At 30.6% G+C, this 25,119-nt stretch overlaps 2 protein-coding genes and 1 pseudogene across 2 annotated transcripts; 1 reads left to right on the top strand and 2 right to left on the bottom strand.

Moving 5' to 3' along the window:
- Positions 1–1,230: 1,230 nt before the first annotated feature.
- Positions 1,231–2,740, bottom strand: LOC110427403 (auxin-responsive protein IAA1). The gene is made up of 5 exons (XM_021442911.2): positions 2,417–2,740; positions 2,116–2,297; positions 1,914–2,025; positions 1,745–1,806; positions 1,231–1,604 (listed from the first exon to the last, which is right to left on the bottom strand). The coding sequence occupies exons 1-5, from the start codon at positions 2,629–2,631 to the stop codon at positions 1,567–1,569; spliced, it is 609 nt and encodes a 202-aa protein (XP_021298586.1). The 5' UTR covers positions 2,632–2,740; the 3' UTR covers positions 1,231–1,566.
- Positions 2,741–13,861: 11,121 nt separating this feature from the next.
- LOC149526385 (uncharacterized) lies at positions 13,862–16,233 on the top strand (annotated as a pseudogene).
- Positions 16,234–21,770: 5,537 nt separating this feature from the next.
- Positions 21,771–24,854, bottom strand: LOC110427404 (auxin-induced protein AUX22-like). Its single transcript, XM_021442912.2, has 3 exons — positions 24,376–24,854; positions 23,635–23,728; positions 21,771–22,130 (listed from the first exon to the last, which is right to left on the bottom strand). The coding sequence occupies exons 1-3, from the start codon at positions 24,743–24,745 to the stop codon at positions 22,019–22,021; spliced, it is 576 nt and encodes a 191-aa protein (XP_021298587.1). The 5' UTR covers positions 24,746–24,854; the 3' UTR covers positions 21,771–22,018.
- Between the last annotated feature and the right edge of the window lie 265 nt (positions 24,855–25,119).

Raw genomic sequence — 25,119 nt, 5'->3', positions numbered from 1 at the left:
TTATTTAAACATGACTATTAAGTTATTTTATTTACTTCAAATATTAATAGTTCGGTAAATGAATTTAAATAAATTAAATATGAGAGTAATGTGAGTTAATTTATTAATACGATTAATTAAAAATATATAAATTTATCATATATTAGTTAGATGTGTCAACTTGCGTACGATTTGAATTTTTTTTAGTATATATTATAAGTGAATTAACATGATTATTATATGAATATAATTATTAAAATTCATATGTTGGATTCATTTTGGGTCAGTGGCTACGTCCCAAATTATTATAAGCGAAGATCAAAGAAGTTGGATCTATAGTAGGCCAGGCTTTTTCTGTCTATTACAAGTCACAAGACTCGACCCAAAACTTGACTCGGAATTATGTAATTTGGGCTGTTTGCCTACACCTAGACTAATGGATGCAAACTTTTTGTTTTCATTATTTCTTTTACAAAAAAAAAAAAAAGCCATAAAAAATTGATTCCAAAGAGGAAACGAACTAAATCATAACTATTTTTTGTTTTTAAGAAATGACTTATATTTGTTAGTTAATAGACATCTTTATGATGGAAAATGCATAATCATTAGATAAAAGAAATAATGATTAGGATTTTAATTATTTGATTTTGAAATAATTGAAATTTGGTTGGAAACATTTTGTTGATCAATATCAACCTCCAAAGTTTGATTATTAAACACCAGTCATGAAAAACATCATTGTAATTTTTGAGTGAACATTAATTATGGGAGCCAGCTTATATGCAATAACATGAATCTTGGGTATGTTGATATATTCAACTGTTTCTAATCTAACCTTTCTTACTGTAAATTAATTAATTAAGGACTTGACATACATAATTATATTGTCTTTTTCTGTGCATGAGAGGGAAAAGGTGAAAAATAATAAAGATTTGAGGAATTCTCTATCTCTAGCTTCTTCTTCATTTTTTTTTTTTTTTGAGGGGGGATTTTAATTAATGATAAATGAAATCATATCCTGAATTGTTCTGCAAACCCTTTGGATAAAGTATTCCTGCACTTACCCTCTATTCCCTGGCTTTTTCATAAATTCTCTTACTTTTTTTATTGAAATTACCAGCATCCTTGAATCAGATATCAAGAAGCAAATTAATAACTCATACAATCCAATTTAATATCAAAGTTTTTCAAATATTTTTACGTAAGAATAAGTAAATGTATCTTCTAATCAAAATTCGATTTGAAAATCTCTTTTGTTTGAATAAAACCAAATTATCAATATGTGTCCATGTATTACAAGTCATGTGTTGTATCTCAGCGAGGAGAGAAAACGAATGATAACCCTGGCTATGTGGAGAAAAAAGCCCACAACATCAATTGCACTAGGACTTGAATGCAACATACAGGAGATTACAGGCACGTCTCTCTTATTTATTATTATGATTATTAGTTTTTCATTTGACTCCCTACATCTAATCAGAAACTCTGCCCACCGTGATCCATGGTAAAAAAGGTGATACAAAACAAAAGCCTCTGTACAGCAATTATCATTCCTTCCTTGGACGCTCCTTTAATTAAAGGCTCCTTTTAAGTTGTGCTTGAGCATTTTGGAGGTGTCCTTGGTGCTGCATCAATAATAATTACAACAAATTAATCAGATTTGAACATTTTAGTATCATAAATTAGGGGGAAAAAAGAGCAAAGATGATTCCTACCAAGTACAGAAACAGAGCATGAAAAAGATAATTATAGGTTCAATTTTTACCTAATCCAATTGCCTCTGAGCTTTTCATTAGCCTTAGGCGTTTGCATGATTCAACAAACATTCTGGTGAAAAGAGAAAATTAAAAAAAAAATTATTAGTTCTAATAAGTATATATTGGGTTCAAAAGAAACTTTAGCAAGAGCAAATGAATACTTAAAAGGGAACCTACTGCCATGGTACATCTCCAACCAACATCCAGTCTCCATCCTTGTCCTCATATGTGGGCACATATTCAAGTCCATTCACTTGGTCTACTATTTTCTTCTCACTCAAACAATTCCCTGTAAAAAGAACCCAAGTTAAAAACTAACCCTGATCTTTCCCATGATAATAAATAAAAAGAAGAATTTTTAAACATCTGATGCACTCACTTATGGTGAAGCACGAGAACATGTCTTCAAGGGAACTTAGCAGCTGCTGATAACTATTGTACATCACAAGATCAACTTTCCTTAAATATGGAGCTCCATCTACTGCCACCTTCACATATTTGCAACTCTTCATTGCATTCTTTCTCAAGGCTTTCACCGGCGGCCAACCCACCACTTGTGCCCTTCATTATATATTCATCAAAAAATAAAAATAAGTCCATATTTTCAATTTTCGATATAATTTTCATTTTCTTTAATTCAAAACAAAAAGAAAAGCTGCATGATGAGTTTCATATCTTACTTTGGAACAGGAGAAGACTTAGCAGCTTCTTGAACGTCAGTCTCGGACTGACTACACTTTTTGTCACCGAGGTTTAGATCAACGGTTTCCAGAAATCCACGTTTGGTGCCCGACTTACCTTCACCATCTGATGTTACCTTAGACTTTCCAGGCAACCCCAGAGTCAACTCGGTAGCCTCGAAATTCAAGCCGGCGGCATCATTTTCCGGTGACATTTTTTCCCCTCAAAAAGATTTCAGAACTGCCAACTATACCAAAGAAAATATAAAATGAAAGAGCGTTGCACCAAATTTATGCGACCAACACAACGTTAGGCTTGGTACGGGGGTTATATATAAATATGTAAAAAGGAAGGAGAAGAATTTGACAGGCAAAAAATGAGACACCAGTCCGGATAGGACACGCGTCCTTAAAAGAGTGGCTCTGCTTTGTCCATGTAGGTGACAGGAATCATATGACAGGAGGCGTGTGCGTGTGCGTGTTTGTGTGTGATTTTGAGTGCTTTAAAGTTTGGCCAGGCCAATCCGGTCACTTTCATTATTTCTTTTCTTTTCGAATGGACTTTATTCAAAGTTTTTGTTAGGACAATAAAGAGAATTGCTATGATTGGTTGAATCCCCCGTTCCACTACATTATTAACAGCTTTTACAACAAAAAGAAAAAAAATGGAAATGAAATTGTGAATAAGGTTGATAGCTGAACTATGGGTGTGGTTTATTAGGAAAAAGTTGATCACTGATTGAATTTGGATCGAATTTCGATTTACTTTTTTGGACAAGAATATTTGGTAATTACTTAACAATGGTCTACATAAATGATCTCTTTTAATTACATAAAATGTTAACTTTTTAAAGTCATGATAAGAAAGGATTGGTCATATTAGTCACCTTCCTTTACTTCCTTTTGAAGATAAAGTTCCTCTTCGGGGGGCTATCAATTTCCCCCTCTTAAGTTGTAAAGGTTCTAAGTTTTTTGGGAGAAATTTTCATACAAAACTAATTAGTCTCTTCATTACTATCAATCACCATTAATTTTTTTTTTTTTTTTGAAAAAGTCACCTTTCCACCACCAAAACAATGAATCAATTTTGATTACTTTAAGCAAAGCTTGGTTTTGCATTCTTTTCTAATTTTTCAATCTAATTTAAGTAGTAGTGATTTTTAAGATTGAACCTAACACCCAAAAACACTTGAAATTTGACACCCAGCATCACCAAGGGGATGGTTGAAATGTCACTTTAAAACTAACAAATGAAAAAACATATTACAAATTTTGAAAAAAAATCCTATAATCCATAAAATAATAATAAATGACCATCAAGAGTGAAAATTGTGCAAGTCTACGTTCTCATCATAGCATGGACCCACAAGGAAGATACATGTGATGAATAGAGGTTAAGGCAAAGAATCAAAAGAGCATGAAATTTGTGGGACCCATATGTTGGGGTTCTTCGTGTAAAAGTCAACTTTACGTGAGAGAAGACCCGACTCTACCCTTTTGGGCCCCACTGCTTCCATGTGACCATGTTTCTTTGTCGGCTAATATACAATCGTCCTTTTCTTACAAACCTTTTTTTTGTTTTTAAATTTTTTGTATATTATTCTTAAATCATTTTTCAATTTTAAATTAATATTCACTTCTCAAATAATACAAAATTTTAAAATTAAAATATTTTAACGTTAATTTGAACGGTACAGAAGTAAAAATCTTACATGTTCAAATATAAAAAAGATTATTTGAAACATAAAAAAATAAAAAGTATTTATTATTGAAACTAAAATTATTGGTATAGCTGGGCCGATGAGGGTTTCGCTCGCAGGAACATGGCGGATTTTACCGGCTGCCGCCCCCGCGGTTTCCAGGGACACAACCGTTGTTTCCAGGTCTCCTGTCACGTCATCGACGGGATATGCGGGTCACCCTGTCTTTGCCAATAATTTAACGTCTTATCACATGTTTATTCACAATATTTGTAATATTTTTTTTTACTAAACCAAAGCAAATAAATACTATAAAATGACAGGTTTCTCTTTACGTTTTTTATATGATTATATGTACAAATTAAAATTATTTTCACCACTGTAGTTACTCAAGCTCAAACACCTTTGACTTGCCAATGTTCTGGACTTAAATAGTATGATTTTAACAGTTTAAGTTTAAATTACTAATAATGATTTATACAAAAAATTTTATATCTTTTAATATTATTCATATTTACATCAAATGTAAAATAAGATATTATATTTACATTCAGTTATATTCTAGATATTTTTATCAAAACCACATATCACATTTACAAATTGAAAAATTAATTATCATATAATTGAAAAAATACAATATAAAAAATTTTCAAGGTAAAACTTACTCTTGAAAAAATTGTTTTGACCAAGAGAGATCTAAAGGTTCAAGGAACTTTTTTTTATCATTTTAATGATAAAACTGTCCCAATGTAATATTTTCTTTTTTTGGATATCAACATATAACAATTCGAGATAATTAGTGAGAGAAATTGCATTTATTTATTATATGATTAAGTTAAGAGTTTAGTTTATTTTTAAGTAGATATATAACTGAATTTCCTTTAAGGTTGATATGATTAACGTGCCTCTTAATTTACTTATAATAATCTAGTATAATTAGGTATGGTGTCCACTAGCATAAAGAGGAGAGGATGAAAGAAGAATTCAACATCATTGGATAGAGAAATTAGTGCATTTCATTATTTGACCATAAATCTTTTATTTATACTAAATTATGTCTTCTTTTCAATGGATCACTCCATATTTTGCAGACAAGAAGCATATGATCATTTCAAAAATTCCCACATAATCATAGGGTTTGATTTGGAAAGAAAATCAACAATATGACTTGAAATAGGGGATCGGTTGCTCCCTTCAACGTCGTTATGTAATGCTTTCAAGATTTCCCATTATCAACTAATTTGTCAAACATATCTTCCCTTCCAACAAACCCAATGGAACAAAGAAAAAAAAATTGACATAATCATTGCAACTTGAAAGCAATTTATTATTTAACGAATTTTTATGTTTAAGCATTAATTTAACAACAATATGCCAAATAAAAAACTAACATAATCTGCCCACATAATCATGTAGAGTGAAAAGAGATAAAAAAAGGTTAACTATACATTTTTTACAAGAAATTAACAAATAGATAGATTGTTCAGTTTCTTTTTTTTTTTTAAATCGGGACAGAATGTGCCATACTCAATAACCATAGTGCAATATTTTAGATGTTAGTATCAATAAGAGATCACTGGTAATACTCAGTCAAGTCCAAAACCACTAACTAGGTCTTAGGCAATTGATATTAAATAATTATTAACTTAAATAATAAAAGTTCTTAGGCATTCTTGAATTCTTTGAATAGAATAAGAAAGATTGTCGTATTGAATGAGAGAAAAGCATTATGCAGCTAGCCATGAAAAAAAAAAGAAAGGCACGTCTCTTACATATATGGAGCAGTTAATTAGATGATGATGGTCTATATATATAAGGATTTAGATATATTAGCCTGAAGTGTGTAAACAGGATAGCGAGTCCTGCAACTTCGTAGAAGGCACTCGAATGAATCCAAGACAGAAAGAAACATTTAGGCACAAATTGTCTGTGACTTAATTACTTGTTTGCATCAATTTCTGCTTTTGAGCAGACATATTAATATTCCCCACTACTGGAATGTTGTTCTGATTCATCAAACAAAATACGTGTAAATCTGGTTGTTCCATCACACACTCTCTCTCTTTTGAGCTGTGTGTAAAAATATTTATGTTAGGACCGATATACAATTTAAAATTAATTTGTAATAAATTGAAAAAATTCTTATATATCATATTTATATGTCTAAAATATTTTTAATTTAAAAAATACAAAATTTCTTTTATCATCATTTTAACACTTATCTCGATGTATAAGAATCATATTCATATCAGGTGGTATGAATTAACAAAAAAAGATTCATTTTTAGAACCAATATCTAACCCAAAAATTTAATTGGTAATAAGTGAAGTCTTTTATTGTATTTATATATTTAAGATATTTTAATTTGACAGATGTGAGATGTATTTTTTTAATCATAATTTCAATATTTTTTCTCTTTTTAACCATGTAAAGGTATGAAGTTAAGTTTGATAAAAAAAAAACCGTTCTGGAAATAGAATATTTGAACAGTTACTTTCTGATTGTTTCACTAAATTAAATTTGTTCTCTTAATTTCCGATCACTTTCTCCTATAATTTCCTCATCCTTTTCCTAGTCCAATTCTTGTACCAGTAGGATTAAAAATTCATAGTTGCAGAGTGCATTATAAGTTACAGGTGTTAATAGGTTTCGAGGTGTTTTCCTTTTATGGGGAAAATTAAAAGAAGATAACCAATCGTGAAGACTTTCCTTTTGAACGCGGTTGGAGACTTTTTTGCTTTGCTTGGAGAATTATTGTGCAGAATTAATGCGGCAGCTATGGCATATATATTTTCCATGTTGGTTTTCTAAGCGGACCCACAAGTTACTTCATCCTGTGGGTTTGCTCCTGAGAAGCAGAAATTAGACCCAAGTTGAGTGACATTCTTCAATTATACTCTAGTCAATTGCGGAACTATTCTTTAACAATGAAAATTGTGGAGCTAGAAATAGGAACTGATTTCTGACCCACCTTTGAAAAGTGGACCTTGTTCAATGAATAATTAAGCAAAACTGTTTCAATTTTATTATTTAAAAGCTAAGTTTATAAACAATTAATGCTCGGCCTCCTCTTCAAGATGCCAAGGTTAATCCCCCTCCCCCTTGAATTTCTACATGCTACAGTATATATATATATAAATAGTTTGATTCAATAAAATATAACATTCCTTGCCTTTGATTTTAATTTTTTAAGCATAAAGGGGTTAAATCTTAATTAATGGCTCTAACTAACCAAAAGCCCGAAACAAATCTTGCTTAAGATAATATTATCTTATGCAAGATATATACATCTTCTTGGACATTTAAATATTTATCATCTTGTTTCATAAAAAATAATATAAAACTATCTCGATTGCACCTTTCAACAAAAAAAAAAAAAACTATCCCGACTGCATTATGTAGGAAATGAAGAGATAATTGGGTTTGTCATTTGAGTTTAAGAGAATGCAGATTAGATTCTGTATCAGGAATATTTAAGCTAGACATTGAAGGTTGTTGCTGATCATGTGCTTTTCCTTTATATATATTTTATGAAGGTGCAAAGAATATGGTAACATGGGGTTTCAGTTCTGAAAATTCTCCACTTGCTTTTCTTTCTTCAATTCATAGAATATTATTCACCTTTAGCTTGTGTCCTAGATTCACTTGCAACTTGCACTTGAATATCCAAAAAGATCCCAAATATATAGAAAGGGGTTTCTTTTTATATAAATATATATATATTCATTTATTTATTCTTTTTTTCCATTAAACTTATAACGTGTTGACTTTTTGTTGGTCAAAATTTATAAAAATTGAAATTTTGGAAAATATTTTTTTCATATTTTTGTTAATAATATATATAAAATATAAAGAGATCAAAACTAAACAAAATAACATGTGACAAATATATTGGGACGGAGAGGAAAGAGTATATATTGATCCAATTTTATTGGATATGGTATCTAATAAAATTGTCATGAAGTTATTGATTTTCAGGATAAATCAGAGGTTTGAAGCTCCCAAATAACTTTCTATGATAAAAAGGAAAATATTAGTTATAATTGAGGGAAGTAATTAATGATCTTTATAATCATTTCTAATAAGGGTTGAGCAAAAAAATAAAAAAAGTCAACAGCCGATTCCACCAATAGTATTCAGTTCAATTTGATTTGTGTATTTGTTGTACTCAGTTCAGATATTAACTATATAAATTCATTCCATTTTGTCGATTCATGAGTTGAAAAATACGAAATCATTCAAACTGAATAGAATTGATATATTTTATAAATTTTTATTTTTATAAAACAAAAAATTAATTTTGTTGATAAATTTAAGGGAATAAATAAAATAATATTAAAAAATCACCTTTTTTTTAAAAAATTCTAAAAATTGAAGAATCGAACCTACCTAAATTAATGGGATTCGATTTGATTTTAAGATGCATCACTTTGATCTTAGAAACACCAAAATACTGCATGTTAGCTGAAATTTATAGCCAAAATCGAACTAAACTGAATCATATGCCTTCTTAATAATTTCATTCATTTCAATTGGTTTTATTCATTTAGTCACTCTATGTTAAGTGTGGAAAATATATTTAGAAAATTGAATATATGCCGAGATACCAAGTGCAATTACAATATATATGCAATTTTATTTTAGGCAAATAAAAAACCAAATATTTGATATAACTATTTAAGGGTTGTATGAAATGGATTTGGAATTTAATGGAGCCTGTTAAAGAAATTATTTTATGTGAAGATCATATTAGAGAATACTTATTAATTATTTTATGACCAGTGCGTTAATGTAATGACTAGATAACAGCCTTTCTTTAATTTCTAAAAATGAGTCATGGGTTCAAGTCCTCACAACTTGACTATGAAAAGAAAAAAAAAATTCTATTGCATTAATTTCATCTTCAATTTTCACAGAAATAAAAAGCCTCTTTGTTTTCAAATCTGAATATGGTTCACCTTATTAATTTATTATTTTTTGGAGTACAAAATGCTCCAAAACTTAAACCAACCGAACTGTCACTTGATTTTATGATCTTGAACTAAGAATTTTTTTTTTGAAAAGTGATCTTCAACTAAGAATTTGTTCACAAATTATAATACAACTTTCAAATTAGAGTCGGTCGTATTCATTTTTGGAAGAGTGTAGCGTTTAGAACTGTCATTCGAAAACCTATTATATTCGTTCGAATATGAATCTAATCCAACCTGATTTTATGAAAAAAAAATCAAGTACTTAAATTCAATCAAACTTGATTTAACTAAAAAAAGTCAACAACTTGAACCTAAATGATCCCAAAAGCTAATGTCAAACAATCTAAACTTATATCAAGTATAATTTTAGTTTTTAAAATTTGTTTTAATAAAAATAATTAATACAACACAAACTATTTGTCTAGTAATATTTGATAAGTTTAAATTATCTTTATGTTATGACTCAAATTTGAAAGTCTACGACTGATGCACGAGCCCAGTAGGTAAGCCAACTAAACTTAAACAAGCTTTAGAGTTCAAAATCAAATAACACATAAGCAAGGGATTTCATAACCAAATATTCATAAATAGCATTTAAATTCATCGTAATATGTTATCCCTTCCACATAGTTTATAGAAATATCCATAAAGTTATACATCGACTACTTGAGATGGGTTCGTACATAATAACTCTTAGTACACAATATTACATGGCACTCAGTGTTCACAGTATCTAGAATACATCACTGTCTAAACTTAAAATTTAAGTGTGGAAGCTAATGTGGACTTGACCCAACGAAGTAACTTAAATGAGGAACCTACCGAATGCCAAAATCGATTTGTCAATAAATGACTTTTGCCACGCTTTGTTTAGTGGCATATTTATCTGCACATAGTACAAAAATAGATGAGTATTATAATACTCAGTGAGTGGTGCACATAATCAAGATTATATACATGCATTAAACACATAATAAACATTGCACTCTCAATGCTATTACATAATCTAGCAAATATCTCCAAATATAGGACATAACATTATCCCTAAATCTCCAATATAGGGACATATAATCATCTTCAAGATCTCCAAAGATCATTACTCACATCATTAGACTTACTCTCAAAGCCCATCATAGTCAGTCACATCATTTTCCATGGCACACTCTAATTATCGGAGTATAGCATCGAACCATATCATGTTTATCTAAGCCATTCCCAGGCTATCTCACATCATATGCACATCAAATCAACTAGTGGTCCTCTTTTAAACATAGTCAAATCATGTATGGTGGTCAGTTAGCGGAGAAACAAATCACGTCTAGCACTGAAGCAACTGGTGGAGCACAAGTTACATGGGTGCCAAAGCAACAGGCAGAGAAACAAATCACAACCAAACCGAAGCAGTTAGTGAAGAATCATATCATTGACCAGAGTAATCTCTTGATGGTCAACATCACTTGGACTAATCTCTCGTCAATGGCATTGCCCGGAGTAATCTCTAGATGGGCGGCATCACGACACTACAAGTGGGAATCACAGGCGAGATTAAACCATAACCTTTGTTTATCACCATCCCTGCATGCGCACACACATAGTCACAATGTAATGGGACCTACTTAATGTAAAGTCAAATCAATATCCGGAATTCATCCCTCAAAGGGAACACAAAACCACAATGAGACCATCATGTCTTTATCTTTCCATATGTCCACAACATAGCAACAATTACATTTATCGAGCTTCATTCATTAATAAGCTCATTTAAGATCTAGGTGCCTCAATAGTCATGGCTCACTAGCTACATATACATCATCAATCTCATTTTAATTTAATCATGGTTTAATAGCTGCATATACAAGAATAATATCACATTAGATCATAAATCAATATTTCGTTAGCAAATGGGTAATCTAATCCCACATTGTAGTATCACCATCACAATTGTTTAGTCATAACATATCCAAAAGCCATTAAAATCATATATCACCTAAATGTTTAACAAGTCATGCTTCCCAATGGTATTCACAAGCAAACTTATATACTAACACGTATATTAACAATATACTAGCCTAGGCACACCCATCTAGCCAATCACATTTACATATATACATATATAGTTCTCTAACCTAGGTATGTTTAACTAGGCCTACATCATAATATAGTACTAGCGCAAAATATTTTCCATGCGTTATGAATCACATGCATTTAATTAACCCATTGATAGTGACAAATTAGAGGTACTTCATAGCCAAATGTCGATTCTTATCCTCTAATTGTATTTCAACTCATAAACGTGCCCAAATGACTCAAACTTCCCTTAAGCACATCAAAATATTACAAAACTAGTTAAATCTTGACTTTCAAAAAATGCTAGCTTTTATAAAAATAATCAAATCTTTAGCAATCCAATGTATAAGCTCAAATCCTTCAATAATGAACTAGACCCATACCTTAGGAACTAGATTGTGCGATTGGTTACCCTAAATCCTCAGTCAACTCAAGAGGGCTAATTTCACCAAAGCTAAACCAAAGCAAGATCTAAGTTATTCACTAGTTAAATTGGAAATCAATTAGTACAAATGTTTAATATAACCTCTAGAAGCATTTCCCAAGCTCCACATTTACTCCAAATAATTTCAAGTACTTTAAAAATCATTATTGGGAGTTAAGGTTTTGGGTTTTAGAGAGAGAAAGTAAAAATCACATAAACTAACTTTTGAAAATGAAACACTTACCTTTAACACTTAGAATCCAACGTTGATTGTTGGATTTGAATGGGCTTGAAAAGGGTAGAATTTGAGAGAAAATGGTGAAGGAATGAAAGAAAAAGAGATAAAATGAGAAAGGTTTGGTTTTGGGGCTTCCCAATTTAAACTAATTTGGCAGCCTAGAGACAAATATGGGAAGTCTGTAGTCGACCCTAACTGGTAGATTTCTCCCATTTCCCTTCTTAGGATCGACTATAGAGGCCTATAGTCGATCTTAGACTAGAATGTCCAATTCCATTTGACTTTTCTTTGATCACAAGATCGACTATGGAAGCCTTATAGTCGATCCTAGACTAGTATGCTTGCATTTTTCCCATTTTTCCTTCTTAAGATCAACTATAAAGAGCCTATATTCAATCCTAGACCAACATACTTGACTTTTCTCGTCTAGATTCTTAAAAATGGCTCTCTACAAAGCCTAAACTCATTCTAAACTTCTTCTACAACCTCAAATCACTCTTAAATTCAACCCACACATAACATATCATCCATTGTCATATCAAATATGAATCAAACCTCCAAATCATTGAATTTAACACACTTTTCCTAAAAATTTACCTAGGTGTCAACATATACACTTTCAAATTCTCAACATATATAACATATCACCAATGTCCTCATGGCACAATATATTCAATAGATCATTCTCATCTAACTTAATCTACATTGAAAATTGGGGGTATTGCACTCTATTCTTTTACTTTTTTATTTTTATATAATTTTGGATATTATCCATTTTAATATGAGCAAGAAAACAAATTCTTTCCATTAATAAAATTAAACTCAATTTCTACAATAATACCTCATAAATAATTTTTTATTTTTTCACGCTTAAGAAATAATAAAATAAATTATTAGAATGATAAATAATAACTCTTAAAATAAAAAAGAACTGACAATAATTTAATAAAGTTAATTTTTACAACTACATTTATAATCTTACTTTATTTCAACTTAAATAGATATTAGATAGTGATCAAAGATGATGACTTAAAATATGGTTAGAAGAGCATTTAAGTAGAGAATATTTCTTCATGTCAATTAGAAAAAATTATCATTACACATCATTTAAATTTTATATAATAAATCTTAACTTTTAAAGTAATTAAAAAGGGAATTAAAATTTCAAATAGTTTTATTTTTCATCTTTCTAATGCTTGAGAAATTAATTAACACTACTTTAAAATTTTGAAGTTACTATTAATCTTGTAAGTTGTAAGTGGAAATCGTAATCATGGTGAATCACCAATGATAATGGGTATAATGGAAATCAAAATTAAGTATCGTTCAATAAAAAATCATTAAAATTTTCTTAGGGAGCAAAATTTTAATTCTTCATATTAAATCATTTTAAATCAATAAATAACTTTTAATTCACTTTTTTTCTTTTTATATGTTTTAATTATTTTTCAAAAATTTATTTTTATGACTTTAAATATAAAAATTAGAGGTATACCACAAGTTGACAAAAATGTGACTTTGAATAATTTAGTTGTAGTTGATAAAATATGACTTCATTCGAATTATTCATCCAAATTTAATTTGATATAACTTTTAAAGCTAACAACTTTAATCTAAAATAACCAAAACCCAAATAAGTTGAGCATCAAACTTGAATAACTTGAACTTGAAATAACTCGAAGTGATCTGAATCTAAAATGATCTAAACACGAAATGACCCAAATTTCTTTTGATCTAAATGATCCAACATGACACAACCCAATCCAAACTTGACATGACTTGCCAATTTATACTGCTACCAGTATTAATGCAAACAAAAGCGGAAGGGAGGGGGGGTTAGTAGGGGCCCCTGCCCCCTTAAAAAGTTTAAAATTTTTAAAACAGCTCTTATTTTTTTTAAATTTTAGAATTTTTCCCATATAAATATTTTATAACATATCCTTATTTTTTAGAATTTTATGATTTCGCACATACAATAATTTTATAATTTTGCCCCTCATTTTATAATTTTTATAACATATATATATATATATATATCTCAATATGCCATTTGAATTTGTGTTTATCTTGCATCTTATGAGGGAGTTATTAGGGATAACAAATGACCTCTCTAAAGCTTTACAACTTAAGTCTTAAGACATATGAAATGCAATTCGTTTAATATCTCTTACTAAAAAGCATCTCCAACAATTGAGAAAAGATGGATGGGAACCTTTGCTAGTGTTAGTGAAGAAGTTTTATGAAAAATATGAAATTGAGATTCCTAACATTAGGGCTAGATATAAATTAAGTAAAGATCATCTTCAAAAGGATCATGCCACAATTAAGCATTGTTGTCGAATTGACTTGTTTCTGGCTACTATTAATTGTTAGTTAAAATTCTAACTATACAAGTATACGTATCGAATAGATAATATATTAGTAAGTAGACTATCAATCCCTTAGAGAAGTGTTCTAAAAATTTACTAAGTACTAAAATTAAAACAATTTACTTTTATTCAAACAATCAAAATTTGGATAACTAATTAAACTAAAAATTAATCAATAAAATGAAACTAATTAACACTAATTAAAAATCAAAGCAACAATATAATGGAACAAAAATCAATTTAGAAAAGCCAAGGATTACAATATCACACTTTATCTAAATCGTAGCTCTCTTTCTTAATTTGGTTTAGAATCTTCAATTATTTATAATGCTCTCCCGAGTCTCTTATAAAAATATTTACTTTAACCAAAATACTATATTCCTATGTAATTTGAAATTAAAGTAGACTTATTAAGTTTTGGTTCTAATCTTCGCTACATATGGCATATAGGTATTTTCCTATCCTATACACAAATCAATTTATTCATTCAAGCAAATAAATATGATCATTTATTCCAATTATAGTCTACAGTAAACTCACTTTCTTAAGTTTTTTTATGTTTCTAGATCAATTTAATTAGTGATCAGGCAATTAAAAGTATTAAGAATAAATTGGAATAAACAATTCAATTCCATTGACAATAAGCTAGAAAGAGATTAAAAATTTTAATTATATGAGTTTAATTGCAATCCTAGAAAAATAAATTTAGCTACTCATAATTGCTAAAGTAAATAAAAACATATGAAATTTAGCCATGAATAGTAACAAGAATAAAAGTTAAGGAAGGAAAGAAATAAATATTGGCTGCCTTAATCTTCAATTTTCAACTTCAACTTTTAGCTTATTGAATATGTCTCAGGATCTTTCTTCAATATGTGTGACTAACTTCACCTTAAGCTAACTATTTATAATCTAACTTAGCCTAATTTTCCCTAAACTAAGCTATTTTGGCTTTAAAACTCTTCATATGGGCTTAGAATAGGTGTATAGCCCAATAGGAAATTAATTAGCATATAAATTGCTCTCTTCTGCCCTTTTTCTTCAAATTTTCCATTTCAATGCCACATCACACCCCCTCGAAGCCACAAGGCTCCATTGGTCTCATGTCTTTTTCTTGTTGACTGTTGTGCTCTGCCAACTTCCAATGCGATTTTCTCCATCTTCAATGCAAAATTGGGTAAAGTGATCTCCATGAAAGTTGTAGTTTTGTCTCTTAATTTTCAATGGTCCAAGAATAGTATCATTTGGAGTTTTAGAGTGAGAGTTATACTCAAAATACCACAACATGTACCAACAGAGCCTGAACTCTTTAAATACCTTTCTTCACCCAATTAAGTCATATTCTTCTAGAGTCTTATAAAAATATAAAAACTAATAAATAATAACTAATCTAAGATAAATAAATGCACCAGAGTATTTGGTTCATTAATTGGTGCATGATCCTCCTGCCTAAATAGTAGGGCTCGAATCTCTCTTTCTCCAATTATAAAAAAAATCTTAGATAAATAAACATAAAATTAGCATAAAATAGAATAACTTAGTAAAATAAACTAATTAAAAAAACAATTAAACATAATTAAATTTTAACCTAAACTCAAGAACTTAGCTAGCTTTTAAGAATAATTTGAGATAAAAACAATTCTATTTTATAGAATTATCATTGACTCACTCTTGCAAGAATTGGATTCCAGATTTAATAAGAATGTGGTGGAGTTGCTCACTCTAAGCACATCTTTGGACCCTTAGAATGATCTTAAATCATTTGATGTTGAAAGTATTTGCAACCTTGCAAATAAATATTATCTTGATGACTTAATTGAGCATAATAAAATGCATCTAAGTTATCAATTGGATTTATTGAAGTTTGACGTTCTTCATAATCACGCTTTGAAAAATGTACTAACACTTTCTGAGCTATGTCAAGTGTTAAAGAAGATGGGAATATTAAAAGTTTACTTCTTTGTTGACACATTGATCCTGCTTATATTGACTCTTCTAGTTTCTGCTACAACATTAGAGCTTGCATTTTTTTTGCTAAGAAACTAGTTAAGAACGAGACTTATAGTAGAATGTTATATGATTTTGTTAAAAATTCATTGATCATTCTCAATGAAAAGGAAATCATTCGAGGCTTGGACATTGATTCAGTGATAGATGCCTTCAACTCTATGAAAGATCGTCGAGCTCAATTAAAGATGTTCGATCATAACATGCAATAGTTGTTAAAAAATGTCTTTATTTTGTTCTTAACATGTAGTTGGAGTTATTTTTGTAATTTTCACATGAATTTTTCCATCTAAGTTACTTTATGTGTTTTTCAAACATTTTCCTTAATTATGCATATGGAATTAGTTATAATGAACACATTGAAACTTCATGAAAAATATTTTTAGTTCATTTATTGTATTTGGTCAAGTCACATATTTACTTAACGTTTAGTTTTGCTTGACCTTAATGTTTAAAGTGTAAAACTTAACTTGAGCTATTCATTTAAATATGAATTTGATTGTCAAGTTTGATCATGACACATATTGTGTTGACATAGTTGAAATGTCTTTTTATTATACACTTGAATGTTAACTACTTTTTTCATGAACTTAAACGATTACATGATCTATAAACTTTGTGTGCATCCACTTAAGCTTATAGGTTACCAATTGAATGCTCATTTCTTGAATCTTAACAATTAGCATTCATTGATAAGTGGATGATCACCTTAAATATATTCATGAGTTAAGTGCCTTATTCATATCAATTGATATTACTCATGAATTATGAAGGTTATTGAGAAATAGCATATTCTTGAGCTTCAAATGCTTGCATTTTTTTAATTGGTATATGTTTATACATTTTTGGAAGAATGAATTTATGCTCGCATTTTGTGGTTTAAATTGAAATGATAATTAGTGAAGATAGCCAAATTTTTCTTGCAATCATGCTTGTACTGATTTGATCATAATGTTCCTTTATATGATTGCAACATATGCTAAATGCTTTGGTAATTCTTCATTGATAGTGATATTTCTCTTGATGCGAATATCCTCGCTAAATTGATAGCTTTATATATTATTTGGAGAATATTTCTTAAAATGCTTGCTGAAAATATTTTGGAAGAATGATTGCTAAAAGTGCTTAATGATGTTCTTTTAATATTGGATGATATGCTCTTATTGTGAAAATTTTCCTTAAATTGTCATTCTTATATAAATTGGAGAATTCTTATGAAATGATTAATATTGGTTGGTTGATAATGCTTGGTGATGACTTAACGATCATGCTTGATAAATATTGAAAAATGCTTATTAAAGCTTGAGAATGACTAAGAATGATGCTTGATGACTATTGATACCTTGGACATACTTAGGAATTACCTTGCACATATATCTTGAAAGTATAAGTATTTGACGCATTTGATGAAAATCCTTTTAAATGCTCATATTTTTTTAGTTCTATGAATACTTAAGTATTAGAAAAATATATTGAATATCTATTTGAGTGCTCGTTTATTTTAGCCTTATGATTTCTCTCCTAATATTTGATCTATTAAGAATATTTAAAAACTTATGTTAAGCTTATGAACTCTAAAGAGGGAGTCATTCATTTCCATGACTAATTGCTATCATAAGTAATTAAGGTCTTTAACAACAATGTTTGGTGAGAATTCAACATTTGGTGTTCTTTACTATTGGTAGCATCTTTTTGAACACCAAATTAATTTTGTGACCTATATTGTTTCTCACTTATGCTTGAATGTTGAAATACATGATACGTATCAAGCTATAAGTTGTCTTAATTGGCATTTAGCTTTAAGTTGCATCAAGACTTATATTGCCTTTTCTCACTTGACCGTTAAATTGATCAAATTCTTCTTAAATATGCTTGAAATGCTTGATATGCTCGATGTCCTTACAAAATAGAGAGTCTTTACTAAAGTTTTACCAATTGACACATTGAGTTTTAAAATGATTCCCTCAAAATTGTTTTTATGCTTATTTGTTTTCAGAAAATGGAAGATTTTACTTGTATCTATCAACTAGTATTTTGAGCCTTATATTCATCTTTAACACTGGATATTGGAGCTGAATTTTTATGAAATTATGGTCAATGTGCTTATTGGATATCTTTATGCTTACCTTCCTTGAACTTCATGAATGGTATGCTCACACTGTGACCTCACACATTCATGTGTGTGTGTGTGTGACATATTTGTTTTAATGTCTCAATACTTGATCATAGTTGAGTAGCTAAATGGCTTTATGCGTGACTTGATGACTTGTGATCTTATTGTTTCTTGAGCTTGAGTGTTTAATGCTCATTCTTTTTTAACCTTTTTGATATAACAAAAACAGACAAAAGGTTTATGAGCAAATTTGATGATGCCATATGTTGAGCAAGAGAATTTAATCTTAAAATCATTTCAAGTGGAACTTATGCTCATTGTTTTGTCATATCAAAAGGGGAAGATTGTTAGCTTTAAAATGATTATTATAGTTTTGATTATTACAAAATAATCCTACTTTGCTTGAATATTATTTGAATGATTCTTGACAAGTTCTTGAAACGATTTAGCTCTCATATATTTTTTCTTACAAAATTACAAATTAATTCTTGAAGTTATTGAACTATAAATATAAGCTTGTATGACTTGGTTGTATTTAACATTTATACTTGAGATGTTAAAATTGCAAGTTAAGTTTACAAGTGGTGGAGTTTATCTTAAAGCATTCAAATATCATCAAGTTACACTACATTAAGCTTGCTTCAAGTCAAGAAACTCAGTCATCACTCAACATTTGATCACAAGAAAGATATGGCCAAAGTTACATGCTAAATTATCAAGGAATCTTGAAAAAACAAAGCTCCAGTCAATCCTAGAGCAAGGTAAGTCTACCTATGGCAAAACAGGCAAGAACGGACAAGGAAACTTGAAAAATACATAGCCATAGTTGACCCTTTAAATCCTATAGTCAACCTTGAGGCAGAATTCTCACAAAATTGAAGAATTGAGAAGTCCCCTGATAAAGTCATAGTTTATCACACCAAGCCAGACTTAAACAATACAAGCTTTTTGAAAGTGAATCGACTAGAAAACTTTTATACTTGACTATAGATGACCGTTGGATACAAAATTCGAAAGGAAAATGACTAGTTTCTTGCTTTAATCATCTCCAACAGCTCTAAAACTTCTTTAACTATTTAAAAGACCATTTAGAAGCATTTCAAAGTGAGGAAGAAGAAAGAAAAAGGGCTAAACTCTTAAAGATCATGGCTTTGAAAAGAAAAGAAAGAAAACCATGCAAAACCAAGCCTATTTAAGTTAAACTTTCTTTGTGCTTACACTCCAATTTTAATATCCTTTATTCATTGCTAGGCATTTTTCGTCTATTGTGCCAAACTAGCAAAATTCACCTTTTAGAGGCTTTTTTAATATTCCTTATAAAGGTTATAACTCATCCTTGAAAAGTTAATACGGGTTGGTGGTTGAACCCGTTAAAAACTATGGGTTGTGCTTGCTTTTGGTAAAAGGCATTTATAATCATAGATTGTGCTTGCTCCTGTTAAAAGGCATTTGTGAGGGTTATGGTTGCCCCTATGAAAAGCCATTGTAAGAGGTATGATTGATCCCATAAAAAGCCATTGTGAGGCTTTAATTATTGATATCGTAAAAAGCACATTTCCTTGAGTAGATTTAAAACTCCTTGGTGAGCCAAGGGAGAGGACGTAGGCATTTGAGAAAGCTAAACCTCTATAAAATTCTTGTGTCTTCACTTTTATTTTTTCTTTGATTTGTTGCATTCTATTTTAAGAAAATCCATTTCACAAATTGCTTATGTTTTGAATTATATTCTTCACATATTGATTTGGCTCTTTGTTAAACCTTTTTCAAGGATCACAATTTGTCTATCTATTGATGAAAGGATTTCTTGAAATATTTTTCTTGAGTTACTTTGGTTTGATTCAAACTTGAAAATTGTTTTAAGTATTCCTTACCTTAACAACTTATTTGGAGAGCAAAATTTCAAAAATCCTCAACTTAAAGGAGGGTTATACGTTAAAATTTGTAGAAAATGAAAGTTAGGTTATTCTCATGGGTTTTAAGCTCAAAAATGGTTAGATCTTACCTTAAAATTGAGTTGGAAAGCCTAATCTTTGTTAGATATGGACTTGGCAGCTGTAGGAGGATTTGGAGAGTGAAAGAGAATGTTTGGAGGTTGAGAGAAGTGAGAAGTGATAAAAGATGCTCTAGCTAGGGCTTTTATTTTTCATTGCTTGAGCCTTTGGATTGATCTTTTAAAGCCTAAGGTTGATCTCTAGGTCTTATTTTTCCTTTCAAAACTACAAGGATCAACCTTACCTCCTCAGGGGTCGATCCTTTACTGGTCCAGAGGTTGAAATTTTATTCTGACTTGCAAGGATCGACTTTTTAACCCTTAGGGGTTGATCCTTTTGGTTCCAAAAACTTTTCTAATTGTTTTGTTGTGTAGGGATTGACCATTCATGCTTGGGGGTTGATTTTTTTTTTTGTTCCAGTAGTCAAATAAGAGCTCAATACTTCCAAGGATCGACCTTTTTTGCCTAAAGATTAACCCTTCATACTTTAACTTGCAAAAATCTATTCTTTTGGCTTCTTTTCTTTTCCATTCTTTCAACCATCAATTATCCACAATTATAACACCATAAAATGAAGAAATTTATAACCAAATGATCAGGAAAACTTATCCAATAACGAAAATCAAAATATAGTTCATTAATACTCAAAATTTACCAAGGATCACTTAATGAAAAATTGAGGTTTCGAATTCTGTCCCCATTAAGAAAATTTGTCTTCGAATTTATATTAACATTTTAATCTATGATATTGAAAACAATATGGGTATTTCGCTCTCATCTCGTCGTCGAATTCCCATGTCACCTCTTCACTAGAGTGATTGTGCATAACACCTTGATTGAGAGTACCTCTTTTGGGTGAAATTTCTTAACTTGCCTACCCAATATGAGCATAGGTCTTGTACACTAAAAAGGTTTTAATTTGTACCCACCAATGAAAGAAAAAAACCAAATTACCCTGAAGCCCAAGAATTTTATTTTTTTGGTACAAGGGGAGAAACAAATGGTCTTTCCTCAAAAAATTTGGCTATTGCTTGCTTAGCAGAGAATAGGGAATTCATAACCCCCACCCCTTAAAAAAAAGGTGTTAGAAGGATTAAAAATAAAAAATAATAAATAATAAATAAATTTTTTATGCAAGCTAATAGCCTAAATATTGAAAATAAAAAAAAATTAATTTTAGTTCAAGGTACATTCATCGATTTAAGATCGTTAATATTATTATTTTAAAGTTTTTTCCCTAAGGTTACTAGTTATAGGATATACTTATTGCTAACTAAATCAAAATATTTTCTATATTTTGTTTCATAAATAGTTCTTTTGATAAAATATTATTAAATTATAGTCAAATTTTCTTTAAGAAAAAGAGAAGGTAGAGTTCTTGCTGATTGATGAAGGATTACAAATCTTGAATCATATTCATGGTAAATGAAACAATTCTTAATTATAATTCAAAAGTCATCACAAACACCAAATAACAAATAACAGCTTCAAATTTATGATGAGGAAGCAAATTATGTTTCCTATCCATTAGGGGTTCTATCCCAATTACAATATAACAAAGTCTTAACATCAAAAATCCAAAAAGTAGACTTCAAGTCTTAATTAACGTCACATAAAGCAAGAATTGTCTGCTTAATTATACACCATCAATAACATTTAACAAAGTATACGATCAAAGAAGCTTTAGTCAAATTCTTCAACCGGCACGTATCTCTTCTAGTCACTCGTTCTTCGAACTTCCATTGAGAGCTTCCCTTGATCGCAGCACTCCAAAACCCTTGGCATCTGCTCTTTTCATAATCCTCAGCCTCTTGCATGATTCAATAAACATCCTGCACATTACCAGTTAACCTATTAATATTTAGCTTTTGTACCATATATAATATTTGCTTGATCTTTTTATAAGGTGCCTATTTAAATTAAAATCTTTCGAGATTTTCTTTCATTGGTTTACTTGGCTATTTATGAATGCTAAAGCAATTAAGCTCCTACATATTGTTCTAGGTTTAGAGTTTAAGAGAATTTTGTTCGGGCCAACAATCTTTTCTCGGTAATAATTTCTAGCCTTGACCAGGTTTATCTTTCGAGCTAGGGCAATATCGTAGTCAAACCGACATCATTATATGGATTTAGCTGATGCCGGCAATGTTGGTCCAACTCATGGAATCCAAGTATGGTGCAGAAGCCATAAAATGACAAATTTGCCACTGTTTTTCCTATGAAATTTTATTTATTTATTAGATTAGAAGCAGCTAGCATTTGGTTGTCAACTTCATGCCGTGGAACTCAATTTCTCAATGTTCGTTAGACAGCCAGATTCATTTGAACCCTTTTTATCCAGGACCTGGTGGCACCGACCGGGACCGTTTTGTGAGGCATGGAAGTTTGGGTTCGAATCAAAGCAAATCCCTTTCCCATCCCCACAATATTGTTCTTGTAAAGGAAAATAAACAAAAAAAAGGAAGTCGAATTTCTATGAAGCTAATCTAGTATATCTAGTAATATTGCACAAATGTCAAATAAAACAAGCTTTGACCAATTAGCAGAATTTTCTTTAGCTTGGCGTTCTATAATAATTAAGAAAAGAAAGAGAAAAACAAAGACCTAGTGATTATAATTAAACATGTTAGTTTTATTTTTTGAGTAAGAAATTTGATTTACTCAAAAACTGTAGTTTTAATCAATCAAAATCTTCACTCACTTCGCTGGTGAGCATCTAAAATTTGTACATATACTTAAACACCACTCCACTTTCTTTTACTAGAATCAACTTCAAATGGCGCATCTCTAAGACTCTAACTAAACATAAATATGTAACGGCACACTTCTTACAAAAAAATAAAAATTAAAAGCATCTCCTAAGAATGTAACAAACTAGAGAGGGGCTTTATAGTTTAGAAATAAAATTACGAGTACGATTATCTAACAAGTTGCTTGCATTATCTGGTAAATACGGCATTTAATCATGATTTATCCCTTAATTCATCAGTACTTTTGAGAAAGTTTTTTTCTACGACTTTTCTGGCGACAATGTTTTGACCAATTCACACTTTGGAACATTTTCAAAACGCAATAGTAGATTTCTCTGTCCAGTCTAAATATTGATGTCTAAACTATGGGAAACAAGGATGTGATAGAGTTGACTAGCATGGATCTAAAATATTCCACCAACTGATAAAGTTTGCAATAAATAGTGTTTGAACCAAAAGTGGGGGATTCTAATCCATCATATTTCAAATGAATTAGCCAGTTATTTCGCATTTAATCCTATGGCTAATATCCCCTGTGGAATAATTATATGATTGTGATATTGGTAGCTGGAGAAAATAGACTTACTCCCAGGGAACGTCTCCGGCTAACATCCAGTCTCCATCCTTGTCTTCATATATGGGAACGAATTCACAGCTTTCTGCATCCCTTAACGCTTCCCCTGTCAGCAACAACAATATGCCAAAAAATTAATCTTTTTGCATTTATTTCTTTCTCAAGATTTTAATTAATTAATTAACTGATTGATTTGTTTTATTTTTAGATATTTGTCTTTTAATTATGAGTTTGATAAGACAAGGCATATAGATTTTTGAGTTCATCTTCTTGCAAGTAAAATTTGTCCTTATACCAAGAACGAACATAGATGCATAGATAAAGCCGTAAAAGAAAGTAAGTTTTACTCTCTGTATATTTTGTTTTTCAATTTTGTGTACACAGCTGGTGATTTTTTACCTTACCAAAAATGGCGAACAATTTAATTTTGGAAAGCCCAAAAATGGCTAATTAAGAAGAAACAAGCTTTTCACAGAAAACAAAAATGTAGAAATTTTCACTACCCTCAGGCATGGATTTGAAGCTTGCTTATAGGAACATATGCCAACAATGAAATTTAGTCTTGTGTTGAATTAAATAAGAAAAAGATCATACATGACATGATACTAGTTCTAGCTGGTAGAGTTATTTTTGCATGGTGAAAACAAGTTAATTATATATGTGTATGTGTGTGCCTAGTGGTGTTTTAATGGTTTACAGTTAATTTGCGATGAGCAGAGACAACTGAAGAGGAAAAGATGTGGGAGCACTCACCAAACAGCTTCTCCAATGACGTAGCAAGGTCAGAGTAAGCTTTGTGCATGCCTAAATCAATTTTGCGAAGAAAAGGAGCTCCATCCATGCTAACTTTGACATATATTTTGGATGCTTTAGAGCCATCTAATTTATCGCTGAAACTGTTCTTCTTTCGATACGAACATACGGGTGGCCACCCCACGACTTGACTCTTGCTTTGCATTTTCTGATCATTGCTGATCTTCCCGTTTTCATCGTCCTCTGAAATCTCTGAGAAAACCCTTTTCTTCTCGTTTTTGTCCATTCCATGATGAGCAGAATGAGCACCACCACCTGGGAGACCCAACCTCAGCTCCGTGATTTCGAGACCGAGACCTTCCTTGGCCATTTTGTCTGATGATTGCTTAGAGTTCTGCAATTGTTGTTTTCGCTTTTGGTTTTTATTGTGTGTTTTTATGCCAATGACGATAGGTTTTTTAACAAATAAGAAATGGAAATGGCTGGTTTTTATACAAAGCAAGGAGAAGAGAGGACATAGTGGAAGCAATTACAGGTCAACTTAGGCTCAGTGGTCTGTCACAAGAGAGGCAAAAGTGGGGACTATGTCCCCCCTTAAAACACAATCGAAGGCCGGCACCATAAGTTGGATATGGGGACACGATCCTAGGGCTGTTGGGTGTTATGTGATTTGGTGGGATTTGATCCTGGCCGTTTGATTTGGTGAATTTGGAACAGGTCCATGTGATCTGCCCGATTGAAGGG

The sequence above is a fragment of the Theobroma umbraticum genome, unplaced genomic scaffold, assembly GCF_002168275.2.
Source record: "Theobroma umbraticum cultivar Fairchild unplaced genomic scaffold, ASM216827v3 scaffold_34.0, whole genome shotgun sequence".
NCBI lineage: Eukaryota > Viridiplantae > Streptophyta > Magnoliopsida > Malvales > Malvaceae > Theobroma > Theobroma umbraticum.
This window is presented reverse-complemented; position numbering and strand designations above follow the sequence as displayed.